Genomic DNA, 17,121 nt, shown 5'->3' on the forward strand with positions numbered 1-17,121 from the left:
TTTTCTCTTGCACAAGTGTTTATCCTTTTGTAGACTACGGTCTTCTTCAGCATGGTTTTCTATGTGGTTTTCTTCTATTTTTTTGTGTGTGCCTGGTTTATTCGTGTGTGTACCTAATGTTCAGATTGCTTTGGAAAACCAGGTTATTTCCCCTGTTGGTGAACTTTTAACTAGCACATTTTTCAAGGACTAGTGCACCCAACACCCCTATTTTGCTAAAATAGGCTCAACTGTTGAGAGATGAAAGTGGACCTTGTAATTTGCATGAATCTAATTTGTTTTGTTGTCCCATCACAACAAAATGTTTCGAAAAGGTGTGAACTTCATATAAACACAACTCCCTTTCCCATTCTAGGAATCAATGTACTCAATATAGAAAACCAAAAAACCTAGTCAATCAAGCATTCAGGGAGCGAAACGATAAAGAAGTCCCAATTTGATTATTCAATCATTGAAATATATGCTATAGCAATTATGATCAAGTGTATTATGTAATTCGTACCTAAGATAAGGTGTCATCATTTCACCATTTATCATTTGCTTAGCCTCTTTTCTTGTGGGGGCATGCATCCTATCTCATCATTATCATTGTTGAAGAGAGAACACTAATACGCGGTTTGGATAAGGTAATCCCTTATATGAAATAACCATTTCTCCCAATTTTCTCTATCTACAGGTCCAAATCCGATAACAAGAAAGTTAAAGAAAAGTAGACCAGACATTAGCAGGCATCACAAAACATTGATTGAACGAAAACCCTAAGAACAGGGCACCCAGCAGTCATTGACCCATATTTTTAAGAGGCAAGTGATCAAATATTGTCGATTTCATTTTCGATCATCTCTCAATTTTCCCTCAACTTTAGACACGGATCTCCAACGTTTCTCTCTAGTACAATTAGCTTCATATTACAGTCCCAATTTCCTCTCTATGTCTCCATCTCAGATATGTCTTACTCTTTCTATATTTCATCTTGTATCTACTACATTCTATAAAACTTAGTCATTTTACCATTGTTAGACTAGTTCATCTATAGACACTTCACTGTCTCCATCTCATGCAACAAAAGGAACAGGAACCTAATTTCGTATCCCTTCCTTAAAGACAACAACTAGTCCTATTCTTATTACTAATTATGTTGTGTCAACTAAGATCTTCTAGCTTACATTGGTCAATCGTAGGATCTTGTTTCCTCCATTTCAAGGTTTACATTGATTTATGAGATGGTATGATTATATATGCTACATAAACCAACATTTTTTAAGGTATGATCCCATATTGTATTGGTATAAAATTGGTGGTACTGAAACCAACATTGATATAGAAAAAAATAGACATTTTTATTTCTAACGTGTTTCCATCTACATCTTTCACTTGTCTTGCAATTGTGTACATTCTCATGTAAATACCAACGATGTTATACTCGCGCCCTTTTATGCTTCATACCATAATGTGACTCCTCTAATTCCATAAGACCAGGAGTGCGCAAGGAGTGTAATGCTTCGTGTGGTTCATGTAACTAAACTCGGCTTCTATTTGTAGATATGAGCAAAGGTTGTGTTTTTATCACTTAAAATGTGCTTTATATGTTTTCTTAAATGCTCACATATACATACTGGTGGCATAAAATGAAAGTAAGCGTGTAGGACTCAATAGAATATAAAATAGTGACTAGTGATTTAGATCTTTCCTTGGTGTAACCCAATAAAAAATATTGAAAAGAATGGAGTTGTACCCTCATCTCTAGTATCAATTAAATGCAAGATTCACAAGCCAACTTCTCAATTTGAGTCTTAAATACAAAGTGGACATTACCTAGCACTTATGTAATTTCGTACAATATTGTATTCTTGTGGAAAGAGCTTGCTTAACAATATGCTCGAGTTCTACGCTCATTGACTAATTCTCTCCAATGACAAAACTTATGTTTCCATGAGTTGAAATCTAGAATCTCCATTTCCAAGTGTTGCACCATCTTATTACTCGACGTTTTTCTTCATCCAAATCTATTGATTGATATCTTCATTATTTTATAGTCTCTCTTTTCAATGTCTTCCCCCAAGCTAAACTATGCAACCAAATAGCGTTCACTTCCTTGTCAACCTCAATCAAAACCTAGAATAAAAAACATGCACCTAGCTATCAAATATGGAATAAAATACATGCACTTGTCTAAAACAAATTAGCACTTCCCTAAATAAATCATGTAGAAAACTTTCTCCAATACCAACCGATCGATAATCAAATCGAATATTCCATTCTAATCTCACCATCGCTGATTTTTGTTCTCTTCACTTATGTGCCGATCCAATGCACTATGCTACTGATGTGAACATTCAGAAAGCCAAAATTGGTATCTTCTACATCTACACCTTCCACTTGTCTTGAAATTTTGTATGTGGTCAAATTTTGTGCCTACAATGTTATACATAATATTTCGCACCCCTTTGTGATTTATAACAATATGTCACCCCTGTAATACCACAAGACTATTTAATAAAGAGTATGTTGATTGAATAAGATTTATGTATTTGAAATATGCTTCTTTTTTGTTGTGAGCATGTACTATGTTTTTCATCAACTCAAGACATTATTGTTGCAGTTTCTTAAGAATTTGAGTATCTGCAGTAGTTGCATAGAATGAAAATGAGCAAGCTTCAAAGACATAGGTTATATAGACATCGAAGGCATGAAAGAAGAGGTCGTGAAGCTTTAGAATGAACTGATGTATGAAGCTCTATTTTATTAGATCATTTATAAATGCATGGGAAAAGTAGAAGATTATGATATTTGCAGATCTCACTGATAATGTATGAGTTATATCTATTATCTTATTCTTGATGGAAATGCGATTGCCAATTTCTCAATATGACGACACTTTTATCTTCTTCGTATCAATCAACAAATACCTTGAGATATTGGAAATTATATTCAAAATGCGCTTACAACTTACCTTAAAATGTGTTACAGCAAAGTGAAATTTTAATGTTGTCATCAAAGGGACAAAACGACATCAATATTTAATTTTCAATCTTTGGAATATGATGAGGACATACTGATGTCCAAAACAGATGCTATGAATGGCACAAGAGGACGCCAATAACCCTAAAATGATAGTTTTATTCAACGGTTAATTTTCAATCTTTGGAATATGATGAGGACATGCTGATGTCCAAAACAGATGCTATGAATGGCACAAGAGGACGCCAATAACCCTAAAATGATAGTTTTATTCAACGGTGAGAAAAAAGAATTGGGAAAGACGGTCTTCATTGGGAGACCTCTTGTTTGTTTTGTTTAGTATGCGAATTTCTTTTGAATGTAATTCACCAGTTCCTGGGTGATGCGGAAGGCCTTGCTCAAAACGGAATCGGGGAGAGGGGGATTCGCCGCAAACAGAGAATTGGCGATTGTCTGAACTCCGGGAAACTGGCTGCTCAATCCAGCTATGGCCACTGCATTTTCATGCCCCACATTCTGCTGGAAATGAACAAGTGCCTTTGGAAACACAAACACATCTCCCTTCTCCAAAGTTTTGCTGAAAAATTTGTTGCTGGTGTCAATGAAACCCACAAGAAGCTGGCCTTCCAGTAAAACAAGAACTTCGGTGGCTCTTGGGTGTGTGTGAGGAGGATTTATTCCACCCACTGCGTAGTCGATGCGGACCAACGATATTCCAAACGTATTGAGGCCTGGTATCTGTTTAACGTTCGCCATCGTTACGTTGGAGCCCACATCATTGTCGGTGTTCCCTGCCTGCCCAAGTCCCCGGAAGAAGAAATCGTTTGCTGAAACTTGCATTGGGTCTTTGCAAACGAACCCGTTCACCAAAACTGTTTAAAACAAGATCAAATCAATCTGTCTGTTAGTAACTCGACTCGTCTAATAAGCAAATCATTATCATTGTTTATGTATAAATATTCTCACTCACCGTTGCTTTCCTCATCTGCAACGCAGAAATCTTGCAAGGGATCCGGATCCCCTGCCATGACCCTGTCGCTGTAACAGCATATCAACAGAAAAAGTCCCAACGTGAAGTAAATCATGCGGTTAGCCATTGTAATAGAAACGCAGACACAAGAGATCAGGATATGAATGTCTATTACAAACCCATTACACGCTTTATATAGCCCAAACCATAACTCTCCGCAAAGACTAATTCATCTTGACTCCGTATATTTCACGGATCCTTCCAGAGTTGTTGCTCTTTTCCTTACGTCACACTAAGTCTTACTGCATGTGGTTGTCTCGCCTGCTACCGCAGATGTATTCTCACCATCCTTTCATTAACGTTGAAATTTTCTATCTTCTCCCTGCCCTGCTGCGTATGCCTATCTCAAGATCAACTTACCTCCTGCCTTACACGTATTCTCGCCATCGCCATCATTTTAGTAATGTGGAATTGTTTAGACTTAATTGGAACGGTGGGCTTCTTCAAAGGAAACAATATATAAATCTTTCTCCACCGTGGGAGAATCGGTATGAGAGGAAAGTTTCTTTCTTGGAGTTGGATATTGGCCTAAAGACTGTCCATGCTTTGTACCCTTTTTCAATGAGATTTTTATCTCTCGTCATTTAAATTAATTTATGTTATTCAATGTTTATTTCTCAGATTGTCTATGTTCTAGGACAGAAAAACATTGCTCAAAATAACTTATGTTCATTTACTTTACATTGAATGCGTTGATTAGAATATCTATTTCACATCCATCTACAATTTTGAAGTCAAGTAGGTGTATTACTTTTCTTTAGCAGTTTTGGAGACCTAAATTATAGGTTTAAGACAACATATGCAAACATAAGAACCAATTTATGGAGGATAAATGTATAAGAAGATAGATTTTGGAGAGGTATTCTACAAGAAAAAAAACTTTTTGGTGGTGTTGAGAATCCCATCTTGGAAGAGACCATGTTGTCCAAGGGATCTAGTATTTAGAATTATTTAAGATCGTTTTATTTTTCCAAACCCTAGAGGGTAGATGGGTAGCGGAAATAGAATCCGGTTTTGACATTACAATTCACTAGAATCCATCACCTCTATAGGATATAACCTTATTAAGACGTTGATGTCTGATTTTCAGAATGTCATGGGTGAGTAGTTTGAATGCATCTTGAACTACCTTGGGTCAAGGTACAACAGTGACTAAAAATCGTACCGCTTCCAATACTCATAACTATAATGAATGTAAACCGCGATATTTTAGAGAAAAGAGCCTTCATTCTCAAACTGTTGATGGGTGCGAAAACATTGCTCACGTTGCGTTGAGTGCGTTGCTTAGATTGTCTCTTTCACATCCATCTACAGTTGAACTCGGCCAAAATTTAATCTTTAGGTGAGTGTGTTGTTGTAAATGAAGTGCATTGTTGTAAATGAAGTAGGTGTCTTTTCTAGCAGTTTTGGAGATCAAAATTTTACCTTTAGGTGAGTGAATTCTCTTTAATAAAGTAGGTTTACTACTTTTTCTAATGTTTGAGATCTGTCTATTTCCATTTTTCGACACCAAAACTTTTCGTCCAGTTGACTGCATTGTCCTCTCGATTCTCCTTTTAACAAAGTACATACAGTTGATTTAGATGATTTATTTTTTATTATTTTTGTGAGATATATGTTTATTTAATATTTTTTTTAACTTAATGTTTTGATGAATTAGTTGTTTGGGGTAACTAAATAGGAAAATATAATATTAAAGATTATTTTTTTCCTCTTACTTCAATCAAATATATGAGAAAAGTATTTCATATTGATTAGACATTTCATTTTATTTATTTTTATTTATATTGATTGAATTTTCTTTTCTTTTATATCAAATAATATGACAATTATAAATAGTTTATAAAAAATATTCAATTTGAGAAGTAAAAAATGCGTTAAAAGTGATATATTGGGATGATTCTTGGTTGGGAAACGTTTAGTTCCATGATCCCTTGTTTACCTATCAAGAATTATCTTTTTACTCTCTTTGGATAAGGGTGGCTAACTAATGAACTTTTTACAATTAAGAAATCAAAGTGATCAACAATCGAATATAAGGAACAAATAGAGTGAGAGGGGGAATAAAATTCTACACCTGATCGATTCATGATTATAATAAGTGGTTCATATTATAGAAGAGCAAGTCAATAAAACAGTTTGGTCATATTTTACGCTAGTATAATCTCAGTTTTCTTGATAACTACTCGAGTACATTTTTTTTTAATATCTCTCATAGGTTTTACCTTGTCTTTCATACCACACTCACAATCTCCAATTCCCCATTGAGTTTCCACAAATGACTAATACGAAAGGTAAATCTACATCCATGTAAGAGCATGGACACCGGGAGTGATCTAATATTGGATGCAATTAAGTGAGGAATATTTTTTGAATGAATCCCTATACTTTTGGACCCTTTAATGACATGGTTTGCATAAGTAAGAAAATGTTTATTAATGTAGAGAGCATGGTTTTAGGTACTTTTCTATGTGGAGGTGATACAAATAGGCATGGGTAGCCTATGCGGTTACAGATGATTGTGGTTCTTCCATCAACGCTATTCTCTTTTTTATTGAATGATATGGTGTAATAGAAAAGTCAAGAATATACAACTAGCAATTGCACCTTGGTGTGCAATATGTATGCCGAATAGATGTGGAATGATTATTAAAAAAAATTGATCTATTTTTTCATATATTTGTGCAACACGTGAGATAAATTAGCAAACCATTTAGTAAATGATATTATTTATTCAACAAAGGTCTCAACATTTGAAAAAATTATAGATCCAAATCAACTATGCATCTACTTAAACGGACAAATGCAATCAAACAAAACCCTTAAACCGGGAATATAATCGAGTTCCATTACCAATATTCTTATGTTTTGTTTGAAATAGGGAGAGAAGGAGAGAGGGAGATATAGGGATATAAAGAGAGAGATAGAGGAGGAAGAGTGAGGGAAAGATAAAGGAGTGAGGAGATAGAGTTAGGCGATAAATATAGAGAGGAAGATAGAGATCGAGATTGATATAGATATGGAGAAGAATAGGGATATGGATATGAGAGGAAGAGATAAAGAGAGAGGAGAGAGAAATAGATAGAGATAGAAGAGATAAATATATAGAGAGGGGGAGAGAGAATGAGCGAGGGATAACTTTGAATCAATTGTGCATTCATTAATACAAACCAAACATAAGTGAAAGAAAACCTTTCAATCAAAAGATAATTGAACTCCATTACCAATAGGCTCATGTTATGTTTGCAATAGTGAGAGGGGAGAGATGAATAGATAAAGAGAGCGAGACATGTCTGGAGATAGGGTGACAGAGGAAGAGAGAGCTAGAGATGGAAATGAAGAGAGGGAGGTGGCAAAGAAATAGATGGTTAAAGAGAGTGAGACGTGCCTAGATAGAGTGAGAGAGGATGAAAAGGACAAATAAAGAGAGATATAGTTGTAGAGGGATAAGGAGAAATTAAGATAAAGATTAGGAGATAGAAACGGATAGAAAAGAAGAGATACAAAGATACAAAAGGGGAGAGAGAGAGAGAGGGAGGGAGGGATATTTTTGGGCCAATTTGTAATTCAAACTCGTTAATGAAGATGTTAACATAGGTTGACACCTAGTATGGTGGTTATACCTTTTGTAAATCTTTGAACCAATAGTAATAGTATTAACATAGTATTGAATTATTTGTAATTGCCATGTATAACCTCATTTTGTGTGTTTTGTCACGTATGCACTATCCTTTAGTGCATTATCCACTTATACTTCTCAGTACATAATACATCTGAGGAATTTTGTAGATAGAGTGGCAAGGGAAGAAGTTACATAGAAGTTGTATACTTCAACACTTCTCTTGTTTGTATTTATTTCTCACATTTGGGAGTCTTAAATTACACACTATAATTATTTTCTCGATATCCATACTTGCCTTGCTTTAGCTTTACAAACAACCTTATGACCACACATAATAAGGTCAAGTCATCCTAAAGCCCATACAACCTTGCATCCCTCTAATGACATGTGTGGTTAATAATCACATTCTAAACTGAATTAACAATAGCTTCGATTTTATGTCCAACGACCATTAAGTTTAATTTAATCTAAATTGTTCTATTGGTCTAGATTCTCCTTTAAATAAGAATAATATTTAAGAAGTCATAAACATATAATTTAATATTAAATTTTTTAAATACATAATTAATTATTTTAATATTATAAACTTTTAAAAGCAATAAATATTAATAGATAAAAATTTCAAAATAAATTTAAACAAATTATTTTTAAAATTCAAAATATAATTTAAAAATAATAATATATAGAACTTTTTACATTTTTAAAAATACTAAAAAATCGAACTATTTCAACAATGAGGTTTAGACCAACCATGCACTACAATTTGCAATCAACAAATAACAAATGGTATGAGCACTAAGTAATTCATCATATATCTTCGCATTTCTCCATCATAATCAGTAAAATTCAATTAACTTTGAGAAGTAACAAGAACCCATGCAAAATGTAGAAAGACAGCACAAACATCCACCATATCTTCAACAAAACTTATGTATTAATTTCAACAAGTCTTGGAAACAATCTCTAGCTTCCTCCTCCTACTCTACTTTCTAACAGTTCTGCTCTACTCTATTATCCACCTATTAACCTTTAAAAATGAGAAGGCAAACCTTATATAGAAGTCTTGATACAAATGAATGTCCGAGATTGATTTGAATTTAATGGCCGAGATTTAACCATGAAACCCTAATTAGGGCTAGTTATAACAACAACCACTTTAACCAATGAGAAAACTACAACACTTTGGGCACATGTCCCTCTTTGAATGTGGATCAATGAGAAATGAGATTAGGTACATTGAATAATATTTGATGTAATGCCATATGTCACTTGCTCCTCCTTTGATGAGTTAGGTTCAATACACCTACAAGAACTGACTTGGCATCACTGAATTGGTCTATGATGATCAAGCACCACCTTAGCTTGCATGTCTCCCTAGCAATATGTCGACACTCAACATCATCCAATTGCTTGATGTGATGGCTCATATTCTCAAATTGCATCCTCTTGAAAATCAAGTTTCTAGCTTTGATTAACTCTTCTAAAACTATTTATAACATGTAATTTTTTTCATATCAGTTATCTTTTTCTTGAATAATATTTTAGGAGATTGACAAAATACCTAGGTTTACATTTATTATACTTTTAGTATTGTTATCTATTCTTTCATTGTGGTAGATGTAAAATGTTTCTATCATAATTTTGTGGGATACATATATGACTAATCCATTACAATACAAGGAACATTTTGGAGCACCAACAACAACTACGTATTTAGACTTTGTTAGTGTATCTGAATGTTCCTTCTAGATAAATTTTAGAGTTGATATTAGCTTGTTAGGATGTTGGTTTCTTGGGATTCTATGCCTGTGTGTGATGACATTTCATTATATTAATTAAAATATTTCTAATTGATAGAGTTTCTATTTTATTTATGATTTTAATATACATATTTATATAATTTATAAAAAACTTTTCAATAAAATATTTAATATATTTATAAAAATCTTTATCATAATAATGTATATTTAATTCAAATAAAAATTTCTATCTTAATTTGTTTTAAATTTAATGAAAAATAAATAAATAAGTATAAATTATTTTGTAATTTATGAAATAGGCTCATGACAATAACTGCATAGTTACTCTCTAGTTGGTATGATGTCAAAAAAATTAGATGCACGTAACATCATTTGGCTACCAGTTGGAGGAATTGTTGAAGAGATTGTATGGTTAATTAGTAACTTATATTTCATAAGTTTTATTTTTCAAAAAGCTTTGAATGAAACCTACACTAGATGTGTGTGCATGTAACCACCCAGATGATGAAACTTTACTACATTTTGTGTAGTATAATTCACGAAATGATACTTCATCATTAAAATATGTGAACAATTTTTAAAATAACCAAATTGGAAAGAGCATAAACAATACGGGGGCAAAAAGAACACAAAATATGCACTAGGAACTATTATTGTCTTCCTCCATAAAAGCCTCCACAAAAAAGTGCTTGTAATAGGAATAAATCTCTGGAAGCAATTATTCTCATCCAAAATTCATGTAACAAAGATTCATAGTTGACAAAGGATCTTTTCATCAGCAATGGAACAAGGGACACTATAGCCTAAAAAGGCAAACGTGACTACCAAAATAAAGTAAAACTAGATGAGGCCATGAGGCAAAACAAAATCTCCACATGCCCTCTAATGCTAGATAACTGGTCTAAGTGGTGCAAAACATGACCTTGAAGAACTCAAGTAACGGTAAAAAAAGGTTAAAAATTAGACCAAGAAGGAGTCTTGCGGCCTTGTAAATAGCCAAAATGACATTCATGCAAGGAAAAATTAATAGAGAAAGACAAAACAGTTTTATTCAAATTGTTCAAAATTCATGCAAAAATAGATAAGCAACATATGCAACTCTAAGATTGACCAAAAATTGATTTGATTTGACAATATTTATGTTAACAACAGCCAAGAGGGAAGAATGAGAGGGGGGTGAATCAGTCTTCACCGGAATAACAAACTTTACCGCAAAACACAGATTTGATAAACTGCAGTAATAAGACAGATAAGAAAATTAATAGCACAACACACAACACTAAGATTTTGATGCGCAAAACCCAGTTAAGCGAAAAACCATGGTGGGAACCTACCCACAGTAAGATGATACTCTACAATAGTATGTGAAAATATTACAATGAGGAATGCACATGCATTCAGGCACACTGCCTAGAGCTCACTGCTCAAATAATATTTGCTCGGAAGGCTACAACCCTTAGGGAAGTCTCACTGACTCGCAATAAGATTTGGACTACAATTCGAAAGAAATGAACGGAAAGAATAGCATCTCCAAATAGAATCTCACCACAAACTCAACATCGAAGGATACATCACATGTTCGCACACAAACCTCTCTCTGATAATGAAGACACAACATCAAACAACCAAATTACATGACTATATCACCTATATATATAATTTATCAACCTTGATAACAAGGTCGGCTAAACCCTCGACCCTCAATTAAAAAATTACATCACACGATACAAACACTGACCACCAGACCAATATAGTGGTTTACATAGCATAGCATGGTTCTAGGTCAAATTCCCAAACACATAACTCCACCGAAAATCACGCAAAGATCAATCGCAACACGCTACACCACCAGAAATGGTGCATAACACACAAATCATCACTGGTTGATAGAAACCACCAAAAACTCACACAACGATAAATACAGATTGCCAAAACAAATAGGACATAATTAAAAAAAATACCAGCAAGCACATTAGAATCATCCACAATAGCTGCACCAACACTACTTTTCAAATCTTCATCGGTCAACGTCTGAAAGCTAAAGAACACAACCAATCAACAACGGCCAGGAAGAAAGATAACTTGCGGAGAACCAAATCATGATTCAACTGAAATTAAGATACACAAGACCTTCCCAAGAAATATCCCAAAATCTCAGCACCAGATCTGATCACACCAAAATATACCAGAGGATATACCGAACTCTGCGAAACAGTGATCAACAAAGCATCACTACAAACCGGATCAGAAAATCTTCCCAATCTGCAATCACCAGAGAAAATCATAGGAATATGTTGACATCAATGACCACAACATATCCTAGCATGACCAACAATATCCAACAATTTATGCCAAAACAACCACTTTATATCACTAGTTCAAATCAAATATCTATGCCAAAAGATCAGCCTATGCAAATTTTACCACACCAGAAAGTGCCAAAAAGCCAGCACACAAGGATCGGCTTTTTAATAAAATATCCCAAACCTTTACACATGCAGATTGACCATAGTAAAATAATTGATCGTCTTATTAAAATTGAAGACAAATCATCTTTTAGCTAATTAAGCGCTTCCACTATCCACACAATAATGTGTTCCTAAAAAATCGCCCTACAGTAGAGCTTCAAATTTGTCAACTTGGTCTCCATGATCAACAATTTAATAAAAAATATATATAATTTAAAATACACTAATCAACCATGAAATAAAATCTCCTATTTTTATTTTATTATTTATACGATGAATTTTATAAACTTCAATTCATCGGGATTTTTAAAATCACAGTAGAAACACCTTCGGATTATCATGTCCTCACAAGAACACAAAAATATTATGGCACAAATCCACATTCCTTTCAGATGCTCAACCTCAATCAAAACCTCTATAAATCTGCAGTCATAATTAAAATAAATTACAAACATGTGAGTACCAAAAAACTAGTGGAGCTCAAAAAAAGAAAATGCACAGATTGAGATGAATGATAAGCTCTTAATATCTTTGATCAACTTAGGGGTGATTAAAAATACATATCTAATACAGTTCCACCTATAATATCAGATGCTATCTAGAATCATGTAATGTTTCATGGATAAGATTAACATAACCAGGCATTATTCTAACAACTAACCATCTAGCAAACTTACATAGAAGAATATTCTAGTTAGAATATCATACACTAACAACACATAGCTTGAAAAATTGGCGTAGGCTATTTTGGGTTCATGGAGGTGCGAGCAAACGTTAATCTATAGTAAGTGAAATTGCTCAAACCCACAAAAAGGTCATTTGGAGCTCGTCGATTTTGCACAAGTCACGAGTTTTCTCTTGCACAAGTGTTTATCCTTTTGTAGACTACGGTCTTCTTCAGCATGGTTTTCTATGTGGTTTTCTTCTATTTTTTTGTGTGTGCCTGGTTTATTCGTGTGTGTACCTAATGTTCAGATTGCTTTGGAAAACCAGGTTATTTCCCCTGTTGGTGAACTTTTAACTAGCACATTTTTCAAGGACTAGTGCACCCAACACCCCTATTTTGCTAAAATAGGCTCAACTGTTGAGAGATGAAAGTGGACCTTGTAATTTGCATGAATCTAATTTGTTTTGTTGTCCCATCACAACAAAATGTTTCGAAAAGGTGTGAACTTCATATAAACACAACTCCCTTTCCCATTCTAGGAATCAATGTACTCAATATAGAAAACCAAAAAACCTAGTCAATCAAGCATTCAGGGAGCGAAACGATAAAGAAGTCCCAATTTGATTATTCAATCATTGAAATATATGCTATAGCAATTATGATCAAGTGTATTATGTAATTCGTACCTAAGATAAGGTGTCATCATTTCACCATTTATCATTTGCTTAGCCTCTTTTCTTGTGGGGGCATGCATCCTATCTCATCATTATCATTGTTGAAGAGAGAACACTAATACGCGGTTTGGATAAGGTAATCCCTTATATGAAATAGCCATTTCTCCCAATTTTCTCTATCTACAGGTCCAAATCCGATAACAAGAAAGTTAAAGAAAAGTAGACCAGACATTAGCAGGCATCACAAAACATTGATTGAACGAAAACCCTAAGAACAGGGCACCCAGCAGTCATTGACCCATATTTTTAAGAGGCAAGTGATCAAATATTGTCGATTTCATTTTCGATCATCTCTCAATTTTCCCTCAACTTTAGACACGGATCTCCAACGTTTCTCTCTAGTACAATTAGCTTCATATTACAGTCCCAATTTCCTCTCTATGTCTCCATCTCAGATATGTCTTACTCTTTCTATATTTCATCTTGTATCTACTACATTCTATAAAACTTAGTCATTTTACCATTGTTAGACTAGTTCATCTATAGACACTTCACTGTCTCCATCTCATGCAACAAAAGGAACAGGAACCTAATTTCGTATCCCTTCCTTAAAGACAACAACTAGTCCTATTCTTATTACTAATTATGTTGTGTCAACTAAGATCTTCTAGCTTACATTGGTCAATCGTAGGATCTTGTTTCCTCCATTTCAAGGTTTACATTGATTTATGAGATGGTATGATTATATATGCTACATAAACCAACATTTTTTAAGGTATGATCCCATATTGTATTGGTATAAAATTGGTGGTACTGAAACCAACATTGATATAGAAAAAAATAGACATTTTTATTTCTAACGTGTTTCCATCTACATCTTTCACTTGTCTTGCAATTGTGTACATTCTCATGTAAATACCAACGATGTTATACTCGCGCCCTTTTATGCTTCATACCATAATGTGACTCCTCTAATTCCATAAGACCAGGAGTGCGCAAGGAGTGTAATGCTTCGTGTGGTTCATGTAACTAAACTCGGCTTCTATTTGTAGATATGAGCAAAGGTTGTGTTTTTATCACTTAAAATGTGCTTTATATGTTTTCTTAAATGCTCACATATACATACTGGTGGCATAAAATGAAAGTAAGCGTGTAGGACTCAATAGAATATAAAATAGTGACTAGTGATTTAGAACTTTCCTTGGTGTAACCCAATAAAAAATATTGAAAAGAATGGAGTTGTACCCTCATCTCTAGTATCAATTAAATGCAAGATTCACAAGCCAACTTCTCAATTTGAGTCTTAAATACAAAGTGGACATTACCTAGCACTTATGTAATTTCGTACAATATTGTATTCTTGTGGAAAGAGCTTGCTTAACAATATGCTCGAGTTCTACGCTCATTGACTAATTCTCTCCAATGACAAAACTTATGTTTCCATGAGTTGAAATCTAGAATCTCCATTTCCAAGTGTTGCACCATCTTATTACTCGACGTTTTTCTTCATCCAAATCTATTGATTGATATCTTCATTATTTTATAGTCTCTCTTTTCAATGTCTTCCCCCAAGCTAAACTATGCAACCAAATAGCGTTCACTTCCTTGTCAACCTCAATCAAAACCTAGAATAAAAAACATGCACCTAGCTATCAAATATGGAATAAAATACATGCACTTGTCTAAAACAAATTAGCACTTCCCTAAATAAATCATGTAGAAAACTTTCTCCAATACCAACCGATCGATAATCAAATCGAATATTCCATTCTAATCTCACCATCGCTGATTTTTGTTCTCTTCACTTATGTGCCGATCCAATGCACTATGCTACTGATGTGAACATTCAGAAAGCCAAAATTGGTATCTTCTACATCTACACCTTCCACTTGTCTTGAAATTTTGTATGTGGTCAAATTTTGTGCCTACAATGTTATACATAATATTTCGCACCCCTTTGTGATTTATAACAATATGTCACCCCTGTAATACCACAAGACTATTTAATAAAGAGTATGTTGATTGAATAAGATTTATGTATTTGAAATATGCTTCTTTTTTGTTGTGAGCATGTACTATGTTTTTCATCAACTCAAGACATTATTGTTGCAGTTTCTTAAGAATTTGAGTATCTGCAGTAGTTGCATAGAATGAAAATGAGCAAGCTTCAAAGACATAGGTTATATAGACATCGAAGGCATGAAAGAAGAGGTCGTGAAGCTTTAGAATGAACTGATGTATGAAGCTCTATTTTATTAGATCATTTATAAATGCATGGGAAAAGTAGAAGATTATGATATTTGCAGATCTCACTGATAATGTATGAGTTATATCTATTATCTTATTCTTGATGGAAATGCGATTGCCAATTTCTCAATATGACGACACTTTTATCTTCTTCGTATCAATCAACAAATACCTTGAGATATTGGAAATTATATTCAAAATGCGCTTACAACTTACCTTAAAATGTGTTACAGCAAAGTGAAATTTTAATGTTGTCATCAAAGGGACAAAACGACATCAATATTTAATTTTCAATCTTTGGAATATGATGAGGACATACTGATGTCCAAAACAGATGCTATGAATGGCACAAGAGGACGCCAATAACCCTAAAATGATAGTTTTATTCAACGGTTAATTTTCAATCTTTGGAATATGATGAGGACATGCTGATGTCCAAAACAGATGCTATGAATGGCACAAGAGGACGCCAATAACCCTAAAATGATAGTTTTATTCAACGGTGAGAAAAAAGAATTGGGAAAGACGGTCTTCATTGGGAGACCTCTTGTTTGTTTTGTTTAGTATGCGAATTTCTTTTGAATGTAATTCACCAGTTCCTGGGTGATGCGGAAGGCCTTGCTCAAAACGGAATCGGGGAGAGGGGGATTCGCCGCAAACAGAGAATTGGCGATTGTCTGAACTCCGGGAAACTGGCTGCTCAATCCAGCTATGGCCACTGCATTTTCATGCCCCACATTCTGCTGGAAATGAACAAGTGCCTTTGGAAACACAAACACATCTCCCTTCTCCAAAGTTTTGCTGAGAAATTTGTTGCTGGTGTCAATGAAACCCACAAGAAGCTGGCCTTCCAGTAAAACAAGAACTTCGGTGGCTCTTGGGTGTGTGTGAGGAGGATTTATTCCACCCACTGCGTAGTCGATGCGGACCAACGATATTCCAAACGTATTGAGGCCTGGTATCTGTTTAACGTTCGCCATCGTTACGTTGGAGCCCACATCATTGTCGGTGTTCCCTGCCTGCCCAAGTCCCCGGAAGAAGAAATCGTTTGCTGAAACTTGCATTGGGTCTTTGCAAACGAACCCGTTCACCAAAACTGTTTAAAACAAGATCAAATCAATCTGTCTGTTAGTAACTCGACTCGTCTAATAAGCAAATCATTATCATTGTTTATGTATAAATATTCTCACTCACCGTTGCTTTCCTCATCTGCAACGCAGAAATCTTGCAAGGGATCCGGATCCCCTGCCATGACCCTGTCGCTGTAACAGCATATCAACAGAAAAAGTCCCAACGTGAAGTAAATCATGCGGTTAGCCATTGTAATAGAAACGCAGACACAAGAGATCAGGATATGAATGTCTATTACAAACCCATTACACGCTTTATATAGCCCAAACCATAACTCTCCGCAAAGACTAATTCATCTTGACTCCGTATATTTCACGGATCCTTCCAGAGTTGTTGCTCTTTTCCTTACGTCACACTAAGTCTTACTGCATGTGGTTGTCTCGCCTGCTACCGCAGATGTATTCTCACCATCCTTTCATTAACGTTGAAATTTTCTATCTTCTCCCTGCCCTGCTGCGTATGCCTATCTCAAGATCAACTTACCTCCTGCCTTACACGTATTCTCGCCATCGCCATCATTTTAGTAATGTGGAATTGTTTAGACTTAATTGGAACGGTGGG

The 17,121-nt window shown here is 34.6% G+C and overlaps 2 protein-coding genes across 2 annotated transcripts; both read right to left on the minus strand.

Moving 5' to 3' along the window:
* Positions 1-3,297: 3,297 nt before the first annotated feature.
* On the minus strand, positions 3,298-3,989 carry LOC131058057 (putative germin-like protein 2-2). Its single transcript, XM_057992093.2, has 2 exons — positions 3,932-3,989; positions 3,298-3,833 (listed from the first exon to the last, which is right to left on the minus strand). The coding sequence occupies exons 1-2, from the start codon at positions 3,987-3,989 to the stop codon at positions 3,298-3,300; spliced, it is 594 nt and encodes a 197-aa protein (XP_057848076.2).
* A 12,000-nt stretch (positions 3,990-15,989) lies between these two features.
* On the minus strand, positions 15,990-16,681 carry LOC131058056 (putative germin-like protein 2-2). Its single transcript, XM_057992092.2, has 2 exons — positions 16,624-16,681; positions 15,990-16,525 (listed from the first exon to the last, which is right to left on the minus strand). Exons 1-2 carry the CDS (start codon positions 16,679-16,681, stop codon positions 15,990-15,992), a joined length of 594 nt encoding a protein of 197 aa, XP_057848075.2.
* Between the last annotated feature and the right edge of the window lie 440 nt (positions 16,682-17,121).

The sequence above is a fragment of the Cryptomeria japonica genome, unplaced genomic scaffold, assembly GCF_030272615.1.
Source record: "Cryptomeria japonica unplaced genomic scaffold, Sugi_1.0 HiC_scaffold_84, whole genome shotgun sequence".
Classification (NCBI taxonomy): Eukaryota; Viridiplantae; Streptophyta; class Pinopsida; order Cupressales; family Cupressaceae; genus Cryptomeria; species Cryptomeria japonica.

Coding starts and splice junctions, on each gene's coding strand:
- LOC131058057 (XM_057992093.2), bottom strand. CDS start 3,989: ATGGCAGGGGATCCGGATCCCTTGCAAGATTTCTGCGTTGCAGATGAG. Junction 3,834..3,931: donor TGCAGATGAGGAAAGCAACG/GTGAGTGAGAAT, acceptor TGTTTTAAACAG/TTTTGGTGAACGGGTTCGTT.
- LOC131058056 (XM_057992092.2), bottom strand. CDS start 16,681: ATGGCAGGGGATCCGGATCCCTTGCAAGATTTCTGCGTTGCAGATGAG. Junction 16,526..16,623: donor TGCAGATGAGGAAAGCAACG/GTGAGTGAGAAT, acceptor TGTTTTAAACAG/TTTTGGTGAACGGGTTCGTT.